Genomic DNA, 22,548 nt, shown 5'->3' with positions numbered 1-22,548 from the left:
CTTGTGGGGCACCAGAATCAAAAATGGTGCAGAGTTGGATGTAACTCTTGGACTTCGTATTATAGGTGCCTGCCTTAAAACAACAGCAATTAACATAACTTTGTAAATACATAGAGAAAGGAGTATTACAGTTGAAATCCAAATGTGGATCAATCTAAACAATAATGGGAGTAATAATCTCAGAAATAAATAGTTTATTCTGGAGAAACAGAAATGACTGATGTATAACACAAGTCTTTAGGATATATATATACATTACCTTTACAGCAACCAAGATCTTATCCTGCTCAGGATATAGGTTATAACATTCAGCCAAGAAAACTTTGCCAAATGCTCCTTCTCCCAGCTCCCTCTTGAGGACGATATTGTGGCGTTTGATATGCTGGACAACTGTAATGTAAAAAAATGAAAATCAGTCATCCGTTTCTAGTTAGACTGTCAACAGCGGAAGCTTACAGCTTGTTGAATGAAGTTTGCTATGAGGGTTTTCGAAGCCCTATTGAGGGGTCATAGAAAGTGAGATGTCTCAGTTTTGCCCTTTCTCATGATTAAAAATATTATGATAAAATAAAAAGGATTAGAGCTTATACTGAGCTTTGCCGTATTGCAAAGATAGAGATAATCTTCTACAAACAAATAAATTGTGGCTGTAAATAAGTTCCAGATAAAATTGCATTTATATACTGAAAATGATCCTAAGTATTTTGAATACTTATCCTTCTCTCTCCTAGCACCATAAAAAGCAAACATAAATTTTCATTTGGCTACAAGTACCTTGATTTTTTTATCTTTACTGATATGTTGAAAGAGCAAAATTGTAATGTTAGTAAGCCTGAATGTTTTCAAAATGAAAAGGTGAAAACCCTTCAGAAATCAGGCCAAGTAGAGAGCAATATGTATCAGTGACTAGAATTGGCGAAGAAATTGGTTGGTTCCTGATACAATTTGAATTAATTTTTGCTCCCACAATTGATAATGGACAAATTGGAAGGCCAACACAATGATCTTTTATCTTTTGCAGTGTAGTACTTTGACCAATAAAAGTATCTAAAAATAACATAGAAGATGGCATATGAAAATACCTATATTAGGGGAAATTGCTTGCAAAGAAATGCACATATTGAGAACGAATATGCATAAGAATGCATGCTGCAAACAGATGCCAAATCAGGATAGAAACTTTTGTGGTTAGAAAAAAAATACTAATTTCATATCAAACTAAACAGGCAATTTTGTCCATCTTTACAGAAGTCTGTAATTTAGCCTGTTGCCAGTATGACATCTTAACTAGGCTTCCTGCTTCCTGCTCCAAAACAGGCTGTATTCAAATAATTTGTAGTATGGCTATATTATTATTATTATCTTCTTTATTCTCCCCTCTTATTGGGATGATGATGATGATTGTTGCTTTGCATGTACACTGAAAGCTTCTGCACTGGAGGCAAATTCCTTGTGTTTCTGATCACACTTGGCAAAATAAAGTATCCATCCATCCATCCATCCATCCATCCATCCATCCATCCATTCAATTTCTTACAGCTCCCTGGCCACCTTTTTATTAACATTACTAGAGCATAAGACCTTATAATCTTTCCAGGTAATTTGCTTTATTTCCTTATTCATCAGAATTTATACTCATATATACCACTAGGACAACTTCTAGTAACAAGTACTTAAGAGTATTTGTATTGATATTTAATGGAACATTGCCAGATTGAGTCTTTCTGAACTCCTTGGGTGGTCAGGAAGGGAGATTTCACAGAGTTGAATGTGTATTGGAAATCTTGCAAAGGTCCTAAACATGTGCTACAACCTGGGTCATGCTGGGTTAGGAAAACTGTCACAGAAAGAGTTATTTCCTATCTGCCAAGGACAGCATGCATTGTATGTTGTTTTTTGCTCAGACTTTAATTTGCGTTTCCTCAAAATCAAATCAAAATGACCAAGAACCATAAAATAACAAATAGCATAACATCAATCACTAACATATATCCCTCCACCTTAAAACAAACCTCCCCAATTATTCAATCAAAGCAAAGAGTGCCAAAGCAATAGTTAATAAAAATAAATTTAACTGGGAAACTCAAACTTACAACATGGTAAACAAAGTGATAAAATAAGCACATAATTGTAAAACTATTTTATACACAATATACTTGTATAGAATCTGTAGAAATATGTAATATAGATCAGCTGCTGTAATCTTCATCCAAAGCTTTCAAAAGGTCAGCATATGTTGACCTGAACCCCAACTGGATTTCTTCCAGTTAATACAAAATGTGGTGATGACCACCAACTCAGATGATTTACAGCGAGAATTAGATAAATTAATCAAGGACAAAAGAACCAATGACAGGTAGTCCTAATGGCTATGAAACTTTAAGAATCAAAGAAACCATATCTCTGAATACTGGTTGCTGGAAAAGTAGGAAAAAGGGGCTGCCCCATATTCTTCTGGTCTTATTATGGGCACAGCAGAGGATGGGGAATGTAAGTAGACTGGTCTTTAGTACAACCAGCTTTGTTCAACTTGTATTAATTACACTACCGCAGTGTTGGCGAATCTTTTCGGCACCGAGTGCCAAAATGAGAGCCCGCAAGAGCCCGCATGCTGGAAACCAAAAGAGCAGCTGCCTGGCTCGCAATCGTGTGCTGGGAAGGTGATCTTCTGGTTTCTGGTGCATGCATGTGCACCAGCCACCTGGTCTTCCAGTTTCTGGCACACATGTACATGCGAAGACTAAGCATGCATGTGCTGGAAATTGGAAGAGTGTCAATGAAGTGTCCCCCCAGCCCACCACCGAGAACAAGCCAGCCAAGCCCCCACTGCCACTTCTGCCAAGAGAGCACAACCGCTTCCTGGCCTGCATGCCTCTTAATTAATAGAAATTAATTTCTATGAAGACCTGAACCAATCTTATACATTGATTTAGCTGGCTTGCTTTTCTATAACATCCAGTACCTTCCAAGACTTAATTCCCAGAAAGTTGCAATCCCAAAATATCTAGACTACATCAGGTAGGGGAAGGCTGATAAACTTTTACTGTTAGTTGCTTCACAATATCTAGACAAACATCTTTGCCCTTGACTGGAAGATCTTGACACTGGACTTTTTACACATGCCCACATATGAGTGAATAGTAGGTCTTGTGAATTGAAGGAGCAGCAGGCTGTAATTGCAAGATACTGACTCTTCTGCTAAGGGCCAAGGAAAGACCATCTAGCAAAAATACTGAAGTGCTGGATTTATTGTACAGGAAGGCTACTATTTGCTCCTATGATGCAGTGACAAGGAATCTACCTGAATCTCAACAGACAGGATAATTCTTAATCTGATGTTAAGTCCAATGGCAAACAGATCACATCCTTTTCTGTGCTAGCTGCTGTTCTTACTCTCTCTCTCTCTCTCTCTCTCTCTCTCTCTCTCTCTCTCTCTCTCTCTCTCTCTCTCTCTCTCTCTCTCTCTCTCTCTCTCTCTCTCCCCAAATGCCTCTCTCTTTCTGAGTTGATAATTACAACATTTGATGCCAAGCAGCTGTCACTGAGGAACAGGAGCTGCCCAAATACTTCCGCTGCACAATGCATGCAGGCTTATTGGCTAATTTAGTGCACTATAATGAACTCTCCCACTGGCTTCCTTCCATCCATAGCATGGGACACAGTGAAACATAGACTACAAGCTTGGACATTTTGTTCCGATGCATTTGAAAGGAGAGGAAACAATTGGGAGAATCTGTACTCACAATTGTCCCTTACGTTCAGCTCACCCTTGCTTAAATAGTGAGCATCCGGAAAACATCCAAGGGTGCCTCTGATTGTCAGAAGGGTAACGGATGTAGCCTTCTGACAGATGTAAGGTGCTGATGAATAATTATGCCCATGGCCAACGGGAAAGTCACACACTCACATGGGGGGGGGAGACTGATTGACTGAATGGCTGTTTCAGCTTTATTCCGACTTTCACTTGCTTAGTCTAATGAATTTGACCTTCAAATAGCAGGCATCAATCTTTTGGAACTTCTAAATTTACTCTAACTTTTGTCTAGTTCCATAATTTAAAATCCTATTTCTCTCCAAAAAGCTTAGTGTATAAATTTCCCCCTTCCTTTTTTTTATCCTAAACAAAGATATAGGAAAGAGGCCATGATTACTCTACAACCTTTTGTTTCAAAAGGTATTTTTGAGCATAGTCTTTCTCGGCCAGAATCCAACATTCTAACCAGGGGTGGGTTGTACTTACCTTTACTACCGGTTCGCAGCAGCAGCACGCATGCGTGCTTCTTTCGCTTGCACAGGTGCTCTTCTGTGCATGCACAGATGACCCATGATGATGTCGTGGCAGGTGGGCGGAACCTCCCACTGGTTTTACGGACAGAACTGGGAGCAGCCCACCACTGATTTTAACCAATTCTCTATACTGGATGTCATATTGCTGGCATAGTGCCAGCAAGAGACAACAAGTATGAAGAAAATCAAGGACCTGCACAACACATATAATAATTGGGGAAAATCCATACATACATATCTAGTGTGGATGAGTCAGAGGAGCACAAATTCATCCTACATAGGGCTTGGAAATTTTGATAGGGGGAGAAGAGGTTGATCTAGCCTAGCATCTCTGATTATTCATCTCCCAACTCCATAGGCCCTCTACAGTCCTTGAGGAAACTTGAAACTTAAGGGCAACTGCTCTGTTAAGAAGACCAAGATGACATTCTGATGAATTAGGAATCCTTAATTTTGTAGTTTTAGCTAAAAGAGGCATGCAAACATTATACAAAAAATCACGCTTTCCTGACTCTTTACTCACTATGGCATTTGAATCTCCTATTAACTGAAATTGAAAATGTCATCTTCAGATAAACAAAGTATCTGACTTTTTCCCCCTTACTTCACAGCAATATGTTGCTATTACTTATCTTTTTAAAAACATTCTGTAATCAAGGTTTATTAAAAACCCTCTGATGTTTATACCATTAAACCTGTGTAAAATGCCACCCCATTGCTTCCAAACACATGCCTTGATTCTATCACTGGAGAAGCCTGCTTAAAAAAAGTGCCCCAAATCAAAAAAATAAAGTGCTCCTCCTCAATTCTGCTAATGTCTCACTTCTGTCAGATATGCTGTTTGAGCTGGATTTTTTTCTGTGCAGGCACAAATAGATGAAGAAAACCAGGGAAGCAGTGGTGAAATCCAAATTTTTTTACTACCGTTTCTGTGGGCGTGGCTTGGTGGGCATGGTGTGGTGTGGCTTGGTGGGCATGGCTTGGTGGGCATGACAAGGGAAGGATACTGCAGAATCCCCATTCTCTCCCCACTCCTGGGGGAAGGATATTGCAAAATCTTCATTCCCACCCCACTCTGGTGCCAGCCAGAGGTGGTATTTGCCAGTTCTCCGAACTACTCAAAATTTCCACTACCGGTTCTCTGAACTGCTCAAAATTTCTGCTACTGGTTCAGAACCTGCTGGATTTCACCCCTGTGGGGAAGGCCAGGGAAGCAACTACCTGGACAGAAACAATTGAAGACCTGGCTGTTGTCCCAGACCTTGGGGACATGGTGATTATGGGCACCCTTCTATTAGATAAGATAACATTTAAGATAAGATAACTTTTATTGTCACTGTCCTGTACACACAATGGTACACATTAAAATGAAATTTTGATGCACCACTCTCAATAGCCAACCAACAATGTCACCATCCCAAGGATGATGATGACAATCATCATCATCATCATCACAACAGCACCCAAAAATGCCAAGTTATACAAAAATGACACCAACAGACACACACACACACACACACACACACACACACACACACAGAGTACAATCCAATTTGAAAACAGCGGAAAAAAGAGTCTTGAGAGTTCACAAGGTTGATACTATATGACAGAAAGCTATTACAGAATCTAATTGTTCTGCTTTGGATACCATGAAGTGTCCTCCCAGAAGGTAATAATAAAAACTGGTCATGAAGAGGATGTGTAGAATCCATGACAATACTGCAGACCCTGGTCAAACAGCACTTATATGCCATGTCCTGGATAGAAGAAAGTGAACTTCCAATAATGTTTTATTGTATTTGATTGTGGGGAGGGGGGTTTACAGCTGGTCCTACTGTCCTGCTCTTTATTTTTATCTGCAAGCTGCCCAGTATCATTGTGGAGTGGGGTGGCCTCAACATTTGATTTAAATCAGTCAATCAATCAATCCAAAGTCTCTTGTAGCTATGGGCACCATACAGCTTCATAGCTGAAGCAAGCAGTTCTGAAGAAACCACATGAGCAACATGTGCCTTGCCCAGGTTTAAAGGGTACCACTTGAATCAAATGAAATGAGCATAACTTAGTATCAGGAAAGGGAGACTTATGTATGTGGAACATATGACCACTCAGAACATACAATAATAGGATTGGAAGGGAAGATCTCCTAGTCTAACCACCTGCTCTAGCTATAACATTCCAGACAAATTATTGCCCAGTCTCTTCTTGAAAATCTCCAGTGATGAGCACCCACAACTTCTGGAGGCAAGTTGTTCCTGATTAATTGTTCTCACTGTCAGGAATTTTCTCCTTACTTCTAGGTTGCATCTCCCTTTAATGATCTTCTACCTGTTACTTCTTGTCCTGCCCTTAGGTGCTTTGGAGAATAGGTCCACCCCTCACACAACTAAACATTCCTTCTCCAAGGCACACTGCTTGTTCAGTCTAAAAGCTCCAGAAATGAAAAGTCAGAGTCCAAGGATTCCAATAGCTGATCAGTAGGCCAGTGTTTCTTAATCTTGACATCTTTAAGAGGTGTGGACTTTGTATGTTGATAACTGCTATAAAGAAGATCGGAAGTTGCATATTTTGGTTTTGTTTGATTTTTTTTCTTTGCTTTATAGCTTTTTTCAAAGCTTTTTCTTTTAGACTTCTTTCTTTTTTATTTTTTTTAAATTTATTTTTATTTTAGGAAATTTATATTGCCACCTATTCACACATGGCAACTCAACTTTATTTTAGGAAATTTATATTGCCACCTATTCACACATGGCAACTACAGGAATATAAAAATCTCATATATAAAACAATAAAACTAATAAAAGAGAATAATCTCATAATATAATAATATAATAATCTCCCACCCCACGCCCAGGTAACAACACATCACACAAGCCATTTAATGGGCTCCATCCCACTCTGTGTTCCCCAGGCCCGCTGGCAGAACCAGATCTTCAGTGCCTTCTGGAAGAGTGTTAGAGTAGGGGCCAGTCTAATCTCTGGGGGAATGGTGTTCTAGAGCCGTGATGGTGAACCTACAGCACCCGTGCCAGAGGTGGTACACAGAGCCCTCTCTGTGGGCACGTGTGCTGTCGCCAGTTGCTGTTCTGGTTTCTGGCATGCACATACGTTCCAGCCAGCTGATATTCGCACATGCCGGAACCCCGGAAACCCGAAGACCAGCTGGCCAGCGCACATGCGCCCACCAGTTACCTGGTCTTTGAGTTCCTGGGGCTCTGGTGCATGTGTGTGCATGCGCACGCATGTGCATGGGTGTTCCAGTTTGGGCACTCAGTGCTGAAAAGCTTTTGCATCACTGTTCTAGAGTGAGGGAGCCACCAGGTAAAAGGCCCTTCTTCTGGGTCCCACCAGGTGTATTCTCCCTAGGGGATGGGACCTGCAACATTCCTTGCCTCCCTTCTCTGATGGGTCGGGTAGACGTGACCAGCAAGAGACGTCAGATAACCTGGTTCCAAGCCATGAAGGGCTTTAAAGGTGTTTCAATTGCACCAAGAAACGAATCGGCAACCAATGCAGTTCCCACAGGAAAGTGATACATGTGCATATTGAGGTCTGCACAAAACCATGCAGGCAGCTGCATTTTGCACCAACTGGAACTTTTTCCCTATGTTATTTTGTGTTTATCTGTTAATTTTGTACAAAAAAAAATTAGCTATTATAAAGATGTGTGGATTTCAATTCCCAAAACTCTGGGGGGCTCTGAGAGTTGATGTCTACACATCTTAAAAGGTTGAGAAACAATGCACTAGGCAAAAGGTATAGACAATGTTTTCGGTGCTACATTATTGAGGTAAATTTTAAACCTAAGGTAAATTTTATGCAAAAGCTCTTAGAACTCCTCTGACAACAAACAGGCATGCCTCTAATTCAGCTCAGAATGCAAATGTGTCACAGTGATACCCAAGGAGGTCATTGTTTTCACACACACTTTGCCATCATGAGCTTTTGTGCCTCTTGGTTACATCCAGTAACGCCATTGCTCCTCTGAGATGTTCTGAGTAATTTGGCTCAAAGATGAGTTCTGCGGATCTGATGGTCTCCATGCTTTCTCTGCTGGCCCAGTGCTTTCACTGGCTCCCAATCACTCCAATGGATGTGTTTCCTATAATGGCTAATTACAAGTCAATGGCTAATTACAAGTCAATGGCTAATTACAAGTCAATGGCTCCTAATGGCTAATTACAAGTCAATGGCTCCTAATATAAATCAGCTGATCGATCCAGAACTCAGCACATTATACACAAATGCACTATGGCAACATGGTTAATCTAACCATGTTGAAAAAGAAAGATCTCCTTCTGTACATCTCAGAAATCATCAAAATGAGTTGAATTTTTATCTTGGAAAATAATAGATCCTACCAGAGATCCACTGGGATAACCAAATTCTTTTACATCAGTACAGTAACCTTATTAGTCCCAAGGGAGAATTTTAATGTCAAGGATTTTTCTAATCTCCTTTTTAAAAATTCTGCTCATTTAATAGAATTACAACACCTTATGGAAACAATTTCCATAATTTAACGATCCACCCTATGAAGTATTTATTTTACTTTTGTTCTTATTTTCTTGCACATTCTGACTGTATGAGTTGAAGTTCTAGAATTATAATGGAAGGAGAAAAGGTTCAGATATAGTTTACGATGTAACCTAATCCTTGGAGTCACCAATCCAAGCAATCTGAAGCCTTATAGCCTAGAAAATTAGAAATGATTTTGTAGTTCAAAGGAATAATAAACATTGGTACAGCTGCATGAAACAGTTGAGGGCTACATAACTAAGTGATATGTTTAACTATGACAATTTTTATTAAAACATATTTTTAAAAAAGATGTTCAAGTATTATAGGTTGTATGGCACAAGCTTAACAATATTTACTCAACAGACGTTACTCGCAAGCTAATATATTGAAAGTTCTATGCTTTTGCATCTGTGAATTTATTCTGAAGGCTAAAAGATGCGTTACTTCACGTTTATTTTTATTTTTAGAAGAATAAATTTCTTTGAGGAGCTTTTCTTAATCTGGCACTAGGCTGATCACCAGATTTCTGATAAAAATGATAACATATTCTTACTTTATTCCTGAAGAGGCCCCATATATGCATTAAGGACATACAGGTAGTCCTTGATCACCGATGACCACACTTGGGACCAGAATTTCCATTGCTAACTGAGTCGTGTCTAAGTTTACATTCTATTTTGCCATGCGTGTTAAATGAATAATGTGGTTGTTAAGCGAATACAGCTTGCAGTATTGACTTTGCTTATCAGAAATGGCTAGGAACGTAACTAATGATAACCATATTACTCAGGGACACTGCAAGCATTGCAAATACATGCCTGTTGTCAAGTGCCCAATTTTGATCATGTGATTGTGAGGAGGCTGTAATGGTTGTAAGTGCAAGGACCTGTTATTAGTCTCTTTTTTCAGTATTGTTGTAATTTCGAATGGTTGCTAAACAGATGGTTGTAAGTCAAGGACTACCTGTACAGTAGTCAGGGAAATGATTTTCGGAAAGTGATGCAAGATCAGTCCAGAAGCATACTCTGGATGAAAGCCATGAAGGTACGAATAGCAATAGAACTTAGACTTATATTCAGCTTCACAGTGCTTTACAGCCCTCTCTTGAAGTGTTTTACAGAGTCAGCATATTGCCCCCAACAATTTGGGTCCTCATTTTACCCACCTCAGAAAGATGGAAGGCTGAATCAACCTTGAGCCTGGTGAGATTCAAACTGCCAAATTTCAGGCAGCCGGCAGTCAGCAAAGTAGCCTGCAGTACTGCACTCTAACCACTGCACCTCTGTGGCTCAAATAAAGATGCTTTCTCTTCAGAATACATGTCAATAAGGCAATAAGCGATTATTATTTAAGAAGTGTTCCTTCTGAATGTTAATAAACTGAGTTTTTAAAAATGATTAGCTTGTAAGCGTTTAGCCATTTAGCTAACCTTTAAATTATCCTTTGCAATCAATACATTTTATTAGGATGCCACTGACTATAATTAAGGTTCTTCCTTAAGTGTTTAAAGAGAAATCAAATGATTAACCAATTATTGATTATTGATCCTGAGACTGCAGAATTTTCATTACATTTGATTGAGAGATCAAACACCATAGGTATTACACATACTAAGAATAACAATCTGTAATGTACTGCAACTACTTGACAAAACTCCCTAAGCAATCTGATCTTCATTGATTCAGATTTAAATTGCATTGTATCCAAATGAACTAGACACAACCAGTTCCATTGTCACAAAAAATGATGGAAACAGAATAAAGGTAGATGACTTGAAAGCTGTATGGAAGATTACAGCTGACAATTATGTCTGGGCTTCAGGAACTATTTATGGATATGCATCTATGAACTGGTTTCTTACACTCGTTGATTATGCATCTACCCGGATTATGGAGGCAATCCCACCTCACACATAGTATGTCTCCGCCAAACTCCTTTACTGCCAAAGGCAATCCAGGTGCTTCATCTGATGCCAAAACAGGTAGAATGAACTGAACAGGTGAATTCATATATGACCAATTAAAGAACTGCAGTTAGGCAGCTAACCAGTTTTTCTTCATGATAGTCTCTTTGATACACAGATAAAACTGAGTGTAATGGGCCATTTGTGAGTAACACGATTCTGAAATTTTGTCTGGGCATCAAAAAATGACAGAAAAGAGGATGCCTCTTCCAAAAGTTGCATCTATGTGGAAGTGGGAAGTCCAGTATGTAGAGCTGGACAGTTGGGAAAGGCGGAACCCATGGGGCAACTTGGCACAAGCTTCTGCAAGGGACCACCTGGAAGAAAGCTGTTGATGCTTCTTTCACACTTGTAAAATAAGGGCAGATCAGAAGGAGGCACTGATATCTGGTCACAGCAAAATGAGCAGGGAGAAAACTGTACCCTTTAGATGCATAAAAGTCATAATAGTCAAAAAAGCTGGTTACAGTGAACAGGGCTGTAGAGATTTAAAAAAAAAATAAGAAGTTGAAGGTCATCCAAGGATGAAATAATGTTTCCAATGTGGTTGAGCAGTTGGGAAAAAGATGAGCAATCTTTGTGGGCAATTAAATGTTTTGATTCAAGTAGAAGACTGCAACTGGTTTTGAAAATAAAGGAATAGCTGTGTAAGAACTGACTTTGTTCAATGAAAATAGAGATTGAGAGAATCCCTTATAAATCGCACAGTTCTCCAACTCAGCAAACAAATATATGGCTATCAAAACCCCTACTTTCCGTGAGAAGAAGTGAATCAGGATGTAGCAATGGGAATCAAATTATTTCAGTCTTAGCATGATGAGAACAAGAGGTTTCAGGCTTGAAATGTGAGGAATGCTGGACGATATAAATACACAAGGCCTTCATGAAATGCTTTATCAGCAATTTTAAAAAAGAGAGAAGTAATTCCTGACAAAGGAAACAAGAAAATACCACAAGATATTACTTTATAAAAAAGACAACAAATCTTGTTGTTTCAGGTGCAGCAGAAAAGCCAACATAAAATGGATCTGATATGGGATGGGATTAAATTGTTATTTCCAGGTGAATTCTTCAAATTATTTCTCTTCAGCCACCTAGGGAGCCCTTGTGAAATATAATCCTTTCTGCTTGCTCCCAAAAGGGTTTGGGAACCAAATCTTCATAGCTGTAAGGCAAAGGAAATTGAGATCTGCAAGGAAAACTTCCTCTTGATGGATAGAAAATTTGTTGGATCAGTTTAGAAGGCAGACATATTCCCAGAAGGTGGGGGAGGTGGGAATAGCAACATAGAAAGGAGGTAGTTGTACATTCAATGTTGAGAGAGATTCTGATTTTGGACACTTGTGCGTTGCTTACTTATTAATCCAAAGAACAAGCTCTTCACCTGTTCACACAAAGGTCATGGCTAAGGGACTGAAAAAGTTTCTGCTTCAGTAGGCTGGGAGATGAACATAGAACATAGAACAAAGAATAATAGAATTGGAAGGAACCTTGGAGGTTTTCTAGTCCAACAAATAAATGGGTGTCCAGTCTCTTTTTGAAGGTCTTCAGTGATGGTAGGTATCTGAAGGTAAGCTAGTCCATTGGTTAATTTTTCTCACCGTTAGGAAATTTCTCCTTAGTTCTAGGTGGCTTCTCTCCTTGGTTAGTTTCCAACCATTGTTTCTTGTTTGTATAAAATTACATCTGAAATCAGTATAGTCTAATTGTTGAAATTTGAGTAGCCTTATTCCCCCCTTTTTTCCAATAAATCTACTTTTGGTTTTATTCAGCAATCAACAGTACAAAGGATAGACAATTCCAATATTCACTGTATCCACTCTGAATCCATGGTTGCCAAGACCACAAAAGTGTGATAAGAAGGCATTTGGAAAAAAAAATATTTGTCAATCTTCATCCAACTCTCAAAAGCAATCAGAGGAAATATGAAACAGGGGTATATTTTAAGAGAAAATGAAAGCATCACCCAAGACCATGAAGATTTATTCTGCCCTCCTGAGGAAAAAAGCGAGGATTTTTCTGTTGTCCCGTAATGCAAATAAATCAGTTGTCCCAGCTGGATTTCAGAAGATATGTTTCTGATGGAATATTTGATTGAGACCATTTCCAGGTTTGCAATCTGGACAGTTTGACCATACAGACAGTCTTGGAAAGCTAAAGTTGCCCTCCCCACTTTTAGTGTTTTACACCTTTGATGCAGAGACCACAGAGGTGTGGTCTCTTACTGTAGTGAAGACATGCATCATGAAGAAAGTCATAAAGGGAACATCTCCAAAAAGATTATCTGAGAACAGCCACCAGTGGAGGGATTCCTAGATATAGAGTGGAACGGAGAAGAAGAGATGTCACATCCAAGTTCACGAAAAGTGGAGTGGACAGACCATACCTGGAGTGGCACAATCAGATAAATGAAACAGACATTTGAAGAAACAGTTGCCCTAGGGCCCAGCAGTTGTAAGATGGTGTCAGTTTGTTAAAGGGGAAATACTGTGTGGAAACACCCAAAGTACACACTGGCACCAAACAGAGTTTCTCCTCTGTTAGGAGAACGTGTAGTATCTACACTTGCCTATAGGAATTGGGTAATCTTTGAGGAAGAAGAGAGGTGTTCTCATAATTAATCCACAGGCTGAGAGATTCTAGGAGCAGGATAGGTTTTGGTGAGAATATATGACAGGGAAGCAAACCAGTGGTGGGTTGCTCCCGGTTCGCCCCAGTTAGGGCGAACCGGTAGTGGCGGCGGTGGGAGGCTCCGCCCACCCACCCAAATGTCATCAAAAATGCTCTGCACATGCGCAGAAGTGCCGCACATCTGTGTGCTATCAATAGCGAACCGGTAGCACCAGGATTTGAAACCCACTGCTGAAGCACACATTTAAATAAGGAAACAAAATGATTCTTTGGCGACATAGAACCAATTACATGTGTCATATATTTACATAAAAGACTTGGGGTCCTTGGTAACTCATAAGGCAAAATGTTACAATGGTAAATAGATTACTCTGTTGTGAAACAAAGGAAGGGGTAATCATACTGGATACCTTGAAGCTTGCTTCCTGCAAATTATTGGCGTAAAACATATCCCTTTCTGTCTTCAAATGACAGTTTCTCATAAACAGTTAATGTAGTGAAGATCCAACGCTAGTCAAAATCCATGCTGATATAGCCTTTGAAGATACCTTTGAAGACGCAGGAAGGCTTGATGTGGATGTAGCCCAGAACTCACTGTGGTAGCCTTGTCAAAAAATCAATGGAACCTGAAGATTTAAGGCAGTTCGTTTACCTTGAAAACGTGGCTGTTCTACTGTGAGAGCCCCAAGCCATAGGACAGTTTGCTATTCCATTTGAAACAGCCTCTAGTTGTGACATGAATAAGGCCATGGATGGTAGCAGGGTGGAGACAACATCAAGTTGTTGCAGTTCCCCTTTGCATTCTGTTTTATGAAATTCTAAACACTATTCAGAGTGGTATCTCTCTTGCTGCTTGAGTAATCTATCTTCACTGAAGGGAAATTCCTCAGGTCTAGCCTTAGCTTTCAGCAATGTGGAGCCAGTCGTGGTAATGCACAGTGATGGAAGATGCTATTATTTTGCTGAGTCAGCTGTATGTCAGAGTGTGTTTAATTCCTGCTTGGATGCTTTTGTTTGAGGGGAAAAATAAGTGGATCCTTTACTTCTGCTTCTCTGGCAAATGAGATGGCTATAGGGATATGCTTTCCTACCAAAAATATTTATTTTGCCTTCGAGTTGATAATATGGCGGGAAAGAGCTCCTGAAGACTATAATCTGCCTCTAAGTCTATCCAATTTTCTACCCTCCTTTGTTTATTGGTGTAAAATACTGCTGACAGCGGAAACCTAATTATTATGGTAGAGGCAGCACCGAGTTAGGACACAAGATACTGGAATATGAAATCAGCACTCCTTTTTCACTTCATAAAAGTAGAAGTTCAGTGCGGTGAGAAGTCAATGGCATAGAATTTGACTCAACCCAGGAGTGTCTGGTTGTCCTCAGCAAGAATGGAAGCACTGGAAAGAGGACTTGGGCAATGGAATAAGTGGAAGACTGCCGAAAGACAAGGCCAGGAAGACTGTCCTCACAGCCATTTCTTCGCTGTATAAACAGAGCCTTCCTTCAGGAAAGCTAGGTATTTGGTCTCTTTCTGAGCATCAGCTGATTAGCAACCCCCTCTTTCTGGTCAAAAAATTAAACAACTCGCCCCCCCCCAAGTAATCTTATGGATGTAGTCTAAAGAATTAAACAGGTGATACTTGAAACAATCAGTTTGTGAAATTAGAAAAGATGGCCTGAACTTTCTAAGATAGCATAAGCCAGTGGTGAAATGTAAAATTTGTTACTACCGTTTCTGTGGGCGTGGCTTGGTGGGGGGGAGTAATGTGACTGGGCGGGCGTGGCCAACTTTTTTTAAAAAATTTTAAAGCATTTTTTTACAACCTATTTGGGTGAATAGGTTATAAAAACTGCTTTTAAAAGTAAAAAAAAGGCTCTGACGATCACAGCTGTGGCACGAGTGTCAGAGCCTTTTTTTACCTTTTAAAAGCAGGAAGTAACAACACCTGGGCAGGTGGGCAGAGCCTCACGCCACCATCGCTACCGATTCTCCGAACCACCTTCCACAATCGCTACCGGATCGCCCGATCCAGTCTGAATTGGGAATGCTGTAGCTCAGCTGACCATCTTGCTTCCTGAGTGGGCTTGCTGGAGGCATGTGCTGCATAGAGGTTCTTCAGTTTTTAGTCCAGGTGGATTTAAGTATGTATGAATATGTGGCTGTCTCTGGACTGGAAACATTTTGTGGACCTCTCTGAGTTAACCACTGGCTCTACGTATATCCTATGCATACATTTCATCTGCTTTTTGCTATTAGATTAGAGAAAATTTTAAAGATAGAGGTCACCTTTTTATTCATTATGTTGAAAATAAAAATATTACTTGACTGAGTAAATTCGATGAGGCACCATATCTTTGCAGAGGCAGGGGAACTATGGAAGAAACAGATTACCATAATACATTCTAATCTGGATTCAGGCTAATTTAGTAGAGAATTGAAAACCTGTTGGTCTCTCTTGGAACTAGAAAAGCACATGTGTCCCTCTTGAATTTTTCAGAAATGTTCAATATCATTAGTTCATACTATTTTTCTGGCCTATTTTCCATGCATATACTGAGGGGAGAGGGATGGGGTGGCTCAGTGGCTAAGACGCTAAGCTTGTCAATCGAAAGGTCGGCAGTTCAGCGGTTCGAATCCCTAGTGCCGCGTAACGGGGTGAGCTCCCGTTACTTGTCCCAGCTTCTGCCAACTTAGCAGTTCGAAAGCATGTAAAAAATGCAAGTAGAAAAATAGGGACCACCTTTGGTGGAAAGGTAACAACGTTCAGTCATTCTTTGGCATTTATTCATGCCAGCCACATGACCATGGAGATGTCTTTGGACAGTGCTGGCTCTTCGGCTTTGAAGCGAAGATGAGCACCACCCCCTAGAGTTGGGAATGACTAGCACATATGTGCGAGGGGAACCTTTACCTTTATACTGAGGGGAATAGTTGTATGGGTTGTATTTATTTATATATTTGTTTGTATCATGCCTTTATTATTTTTACAAATAACACAAGGCAGTCAACCTATCCGACATACTTTCCTCCTCCTATTTTTCCCTCAAAAACAACAATCCGATGAGCTGGGTTGAGCAATGAGTGATTGGTTCAAGGTTACCCAGCTGGCTTTCATATCTAAGGCAGGACATAATAGTTAAGTTCTCAAATTATGAAGCTAGGGAATATCTATTCAACACACCTGTGAATGCACACGTACACACAAACCCATCCCCAAAAGAATCTGTTCAGGGTTTTTTTCAGTGTTTGGATTTAAAAAAAAAAAGTAGGAATATCCCATTCCTTAAACTGGGAATCCCATTTCCACTTTTAAACCCCAGAGGGGGAAAAATGGGAGAAATGAGCATTACTGAATTGTCCTCTGGAAATTTAGGACGCTCTTCTGGTAAAGAAGTTATTTTTTTCAGTTTTGATTGATTCACCAACAGCAAATATTTCTAGATCATTCTGATATGATCAAGCTGACTCATTCTTCTGGCTTTTTAGTTAATAATAATCTTTTCTATGAGGGCTAGTCTTGAAAAACACTAAGAAGCTACAGTTCCTCCAAAATGGGACAGGGTTTGTGGCTGATTCCTGGAACTATTATAATGACAAGCATTTTAACACTTGTCCTTCGGAAGCAGACTTCATACACTAGTACTTTCTAACATAAAGTAGAACACCATTGAAATATAGTACAATGAAACAGTACAATAAAAGCAGCGGATTGAAAAAAAATATACCTGAAGAGTAGGCTTCTAAAAATCAACCTATGTATTAAAATGATTAAAATGCCTGGAGGAAGAAGGAAATCCTTGCCTGGCACCAAAAAGAAAATAGTGTCAGGTATAGTGTCACAAGGAAGGCCTTCCAGAGATGAGGGGGCACACAGTCATCTTATCTCTACATGGGTGATTCAACCACTGCTCCCTGAAAATGATCTTGAGTTATAGATAGGAATATCCAGGAAGAGGCTTCTTCAGATACTATTATCCTGAGCCCTGAAGGGCTTTATAACTTAATATCAACACTTTGAATTGGAAGAGGAAACAAATGATGTTTGTTTCCTGATCAAATTGGTGTAATGTTTTCATCATCTCAGCCAATACTCTTGCTTCAAGCATTTTGTACTAACTGAAGCTTCCAGATCATCTTCCAAAGCAGCCTCATAAGATGTCCCCCCAAAATAAAGATGACTGTAGCAAAGCTATTTTCATTTAAATAAGAACATACCTAGTAAAAGATACTTCATGCCACAGAACATGACTCTCTAATTATAAAGATGGATCTCCAAGCACCCTCAACCTACAAGCTTTGGCCCTTTTGGAGGAATACTATGTCTTCCAAACTAGCTAAACATCACTCACCTGGACAAATAAACCTTCCACTATTGGCATTTGTACCTTGTCCAGGTTGAACTTCAGTTTCTTGATCCCCATCTAGTTCATTACTGTGCTCAGGCACTAATTCATCATTTCTACTCTCTGATTAGAATCTGATGGAAAGGAGAAATAGAGCTTAATGTCATCAGCATACTGATGATGTCACTCTAAATCTCTGAGTGATTTTGCTCAGTAACTTCATATAAATCTTAAACAGCATGGAGAAGAAAAGTGAGCCTTGAAGAACTCCACAATATAAACACCACAGAGTAGCACAGAAACTCCCTAGTGCCTCCTAGAAAAGGCTATCCAGCTCTGAGTAGGATTACTACAAAGCTGTGTCAACAAATCCTGTGTTCAGAAAATCTTTCATTTGTTATTGAAGGATGGCACCGAAGACTGCTGAGAAACTCAAGCAAAATTAACAAGATCATAAAATTCCTTCCTTCCCAGCATAACTCATCCTATAGCAAAACAATTTCGGTATCAAAACCGAGCTAAATTCTAATTAAAAGAATTCTGGAAACCTAGTTTCAGTCATGAATGGATCTGATCAGATTCACCAGTACTTTTCAAAAACTTTACTTAAGAAAGGGAAGCACAATGGCTCAGCAGTTAAAGACAGCTGGAAAGATCACAGCCTGGGTTTGAGACCTGAGTGCTGCATGAAAGGGTGAGCCCAGGTTCAAGACCCAAACACTGCACAATGGGGTGAGCTCCTGTTCCTGGCCCAGCTCCTGCCTACCTAGCAGTTCTAAAGCATGCAAATGCGAGTAGATTAATAGGTACCACCACTTCAGTGTTCCATCGCCTTTGGCATATAGCCATGCTGGCCATATGACCAGGGGAAATGTCTTCGGACAATGCTGGCTCCCTTGGCCAAGCAATGGAGATGAGCACCATGCTCTAGAATCAGACACAACTGGACAGTGAAACCTTTACCTTTTTAACCTAATTAAGAAAGGCACCTTAGTAAAATGGTATGCCCAGACAATATACTGAATTGAAAATACTTATATATAAATAAAAAAAATTGACAGAAAAAAAAGAAAGGCACCTTAGTCATAAGAGAAAAGTTATTCAGAACTCCTGAGTCCTGCACCTTTTTTCCCAAGAGTGGCATCACAATGGCTTCTTTTTAAGAGTCATATAGAGACATATGTATACATTTTTTGCCTAGCAGAGCACAACCCATTCCCTTAGATCAGGAGTGTGCATCTATGGCAACTGCTGCTCAGAAATTCTGGGAGTTGAAATCCACAAGTTGTAAAGTTTTGCTATAGTTCCCCATCCCTGCCTTAGATGTAATAAACAAGGGAAGCCAGGGGAAAGAAAACAGCTGAGTGAACGAACTGTACCAAGCACCTTTGATCACATTCTCAAACTGAGAATAGAAAGGCATCCAAAATAATTGGACCTGATACTACCATAGCCCTTTACAAACTGGACTCCCCAAATTTTAAGGATTAAGGCATGATGCATAGGACTAATTTTATCCCCCAAGAGTCCAGGCAACAGGTTACACAAACTTACTAAGAATTATGTTTGATATGTGCATGGCTAGATCTAAGAAGCCACAACCTGCTTGGGAAATCATTATCTATCAATCATCTATCATCTATCATCTATCATCTATCATCTATCATCTATCATCTATCTATCTATCTATCTATCTATCTATCTATCTATCTATCATCTATCTATCTATCTATCTATCTATCTATCTATCTATCTATCTCTTATGCTACCCATCTCTCTACAAGGTGACTAAAAACCATGTTAGAAGACCCACACCATAGTTCTTATTGAAAGAACTTCCTTCCATTACTAATTTCTTTCTAAGTAATACTCAAGATGCTGGCTTTCTAAAATAGCTTTTGCTGCATGTGAATTTTTTTCCAATTGGTTCCAAATAAATGAGATAAATTCATAATGAACTTTAGACAGAATAAAAAGGTATACAGCATACCTGCTGTGCATCAAAGAAAACCTCCAGACCTCAGTTGATTTGCTGCTTTAATCAGATTTTCTTCCTATTTTCCTGGTTAAGCGTTTTAGCGACTATTAATTTAAATTAATTTATTTTAAGACAGCCTAGAGCACCTGTTTACCAACTGACCAAACATTTGCTTTGAAAAAGAGCTTTTTAGTAGGTATGTCGGTTGCTCAGTGAGAAATTGTCCATTATATTTGTGCATGCAATGCCAAATCCAGTCTAAACATCTGGATGACTGTGCAAGCAATCATAATATTATTTATAAGCCTCCCAACTCTCAGTGACTCCAGGCATTTAATTCCTTGTTATTGGGCATCCTAACTCTCACCAGGTTATAGGCTTATTTAACTAGAAGAGATATTTGAATTGTATGCATGGATTTTCAATGTGTTCCTTTCAACACACCCACCTCTCAAACTAGGTATGAAATAATAACAAAAGTTCGATTGTGCTTAACTCCATTTCCTCTTCCCTATATTCACATGGAAAAATCTATATATCATGGGGTCTTAATTATCTGGTGTATACATGCAAATATTAATAGCACAAGGATGGATTTTGGAAAAGACTTGTGTAAGTGTCAGATGCATTTGAAGTACACGTAGTCCTTGCTTATCAACCAGGACATTCAGCGACTGTTCAAAGTGCTAAAAATGAGATTTATGACTGATCTTGAAATTGTGGCTGTTGCAGTGTCCCTGCTGTCACGTAATTGTGATTTGGGTAGTTGGCAACTAGCTTGCATTTATGGTGGTCACAGTGTCTTACAGTCACATGATCACCATTTGCAATATTCTCAGCCGTCTTCTGACAAAGTCAATGAGAAGTCAAAGTCAGGGAGTTGCAAATCACAGTCATATGACATCACACTTAATGATCCATGGTGATTCACTTAATGACTGCAGCAGGAACTGGCAAAACTTAGGTCATAAATCAGCATGGTCAGGCTTAACAACCATACCACTTAGCAATAGAGTTGCTAGTTCCTATTGAGGTCAGGTTTACTCTTGAAGTATGGAAACTGCAGCTTATCAACTTGTAAATATAAAAGCCACCAGCTCAACTACATCCATGGGGACACAGAGGTAAAGTTGAGGTCCTCTCCCTTTGTACCTCTGCATGTGAATGTGACACCAATGCTTATACAAAAGGGACATCTTGATTTTTTTATTCCCTTCCTATGGATGCTAGTGCACTGGCTCCCAAATTGGATCAGTTTTAAAATAGTAACATTATAAGTCCATGGTCAGCAACATAAAAAGCGAACATTCTAAAACCTGACTCGCTACACCTCATGCGTATGAATGCACTTCCTCAATGAAAGTTGCTAATCAGAGAGAATAATAAAAGATACTGTCACAGATTCAAACACCTTCTGTGCTTTAACTCAAGTTCTGAAGATTTACATGCCTGGTATGAAGAAAGGATTCCTTGAGAGCTTTAATTGCCTGAGATGTAGCCCAGCAAAATATTGTTCAAATTTAAAGTTTGAATTTTGTTTGAATATAAAGTAGACCACAACCTACTTTTGGCAAGAGAGAACAATTACTCTTTTAGGGCTAGTGCTCTTCAACATGTTCATGAATGATCTAGATGGGGGAATAGAAGGAGAACTCATCAAATTTAGAGGTGACACCAAGTTAAGGAGCACTACTAACACCTGAGAGGAGATTCAGAATGAACTCGGCAGACTTCAGCATTGGGACCTAGCTAACAAGATGCAATTTAGCGGTGAGAAAAGAAAACTCCTGCATTTAGGAATGCAAAATCAAATGCACCGGAATAGAATAGTCAATACCTGGCTGAAGAATAGTAACTGTGGGAGAGATATATGTGTCCTAGTGGGCCACCACTCCAGTATGAACCAGCAGTGTGCTGCAGCTGCAAAAAAAGCCAATGCAGTATTTAGGCTGCATCAACAAAGGGGGTGGGGGGTAGCATCAAGATCACAGGTAGCAATCGTACGGCTTTATACTGCACTACTTAGGCCACACTTGGAATACTGCATCCAATTCTGGTCACCACAATTAAAAAAAAGATGCTGAGACCCTAGAAAGAGTGCAGAGAAGAATAACGAAGATGATAAAGGGGTGATGGTGGTATCTGCAGGATAAATCATATGAGGAATGGTTAAGGGAACTATTTATCTCTATTCTAAAGAAGAGAAGAATTAGGGGTGACATGATACCTGTCTTCAGTTCATGAGGGGCTACTACAAAGAGTGGAGGTCAACTTATTCTTCAAAGTTCCTGAGAATAGGACAAGAAGCAATGGTGGAAGCTCATTAAAGAGAGATCCAACCTGGAATTAAGGAGAAATTTCTTGACAGTGAGACCAACTAATCAATGAAATAGTTTGCTTCCCAGACTTGTGGGTGCTCAACTTCCACTGACAATCATTTGTCTAAAATGAGATAAGGTCTCCTGACATGGGCAGGGGGATCGGCTAACAGACTTCCAAGGTCTCTTCCAATCCTATGATTCTAAGCCATCAGTGAAAAGAGCCTGAGTGGCGTAGGAGGCTAATGTCTCCTAAGGCAGCATTTAACATCCAGCTGCCTGCAATTACTGCGAGTTCAATTCTCACCAGGCTCAAAGTCGACTCAGCCTTCCATCCTTTCTAAGGTGGGTAAATTGAGGACCCAGTTTGTGGGGGCAATAAGCTGACTTTGTATAAATATACAAAAGTATGAAGGCTATTGCTTAACGCATTGTAAGCCGCCCTGAGTCTCCGGAGAAGGGCGGCATATAAATCAAATTTAAAAAATAAATAAATAAAGGTAAAC

At 39.6% G+C, this 22,548-nt stretch overlaps 1 protein-coding gene across 3 annotated transcripts in view; it reads right to left on the bottom strand.

The window, feature by feature from the left end:
• Positions 1-22,548, bottom strand: part of NTRK2 (neurotrophic receptor tyrosine kinase 2) — a 160,273-nt gene that overhangs the window by 48,540 nt on the left and 89,185 nt on the right. For all 3 annotated transcript variants that reach the window (XM_070935631.1, XM_070935630.1, XM_070935629.1), the window contains one exon: positions 260-390. In XM_070935631.1, the coding sequence (XP_070791732.1) occupies positions 260-390 (131 nt within the window). The remainder of the gene's footprint in view (positions 1-259; positions 391-22,548) is intronic.

Source organism: Pituophis catenifer, unplaced genomic scaffold (assembly GCF_029215685.1).
Source record: "Pituophis catenifer annectens isolate HBS135680 unplaced genomic scaffold, rPitCat1.0.hap2 SCAF_2, whole genome shotgun sequence".
Taxonomy (NCBI): Eukaryota; Metazoa; Chordata; class Lepidosauria; order Squamata; family Colubridae; genus Pituophis; species Pituophis catenifer.
Note: the sequence above shows the minus strand (reverse complement) of the source record. Positions and strands in the feature narration are given on the sequence as shown.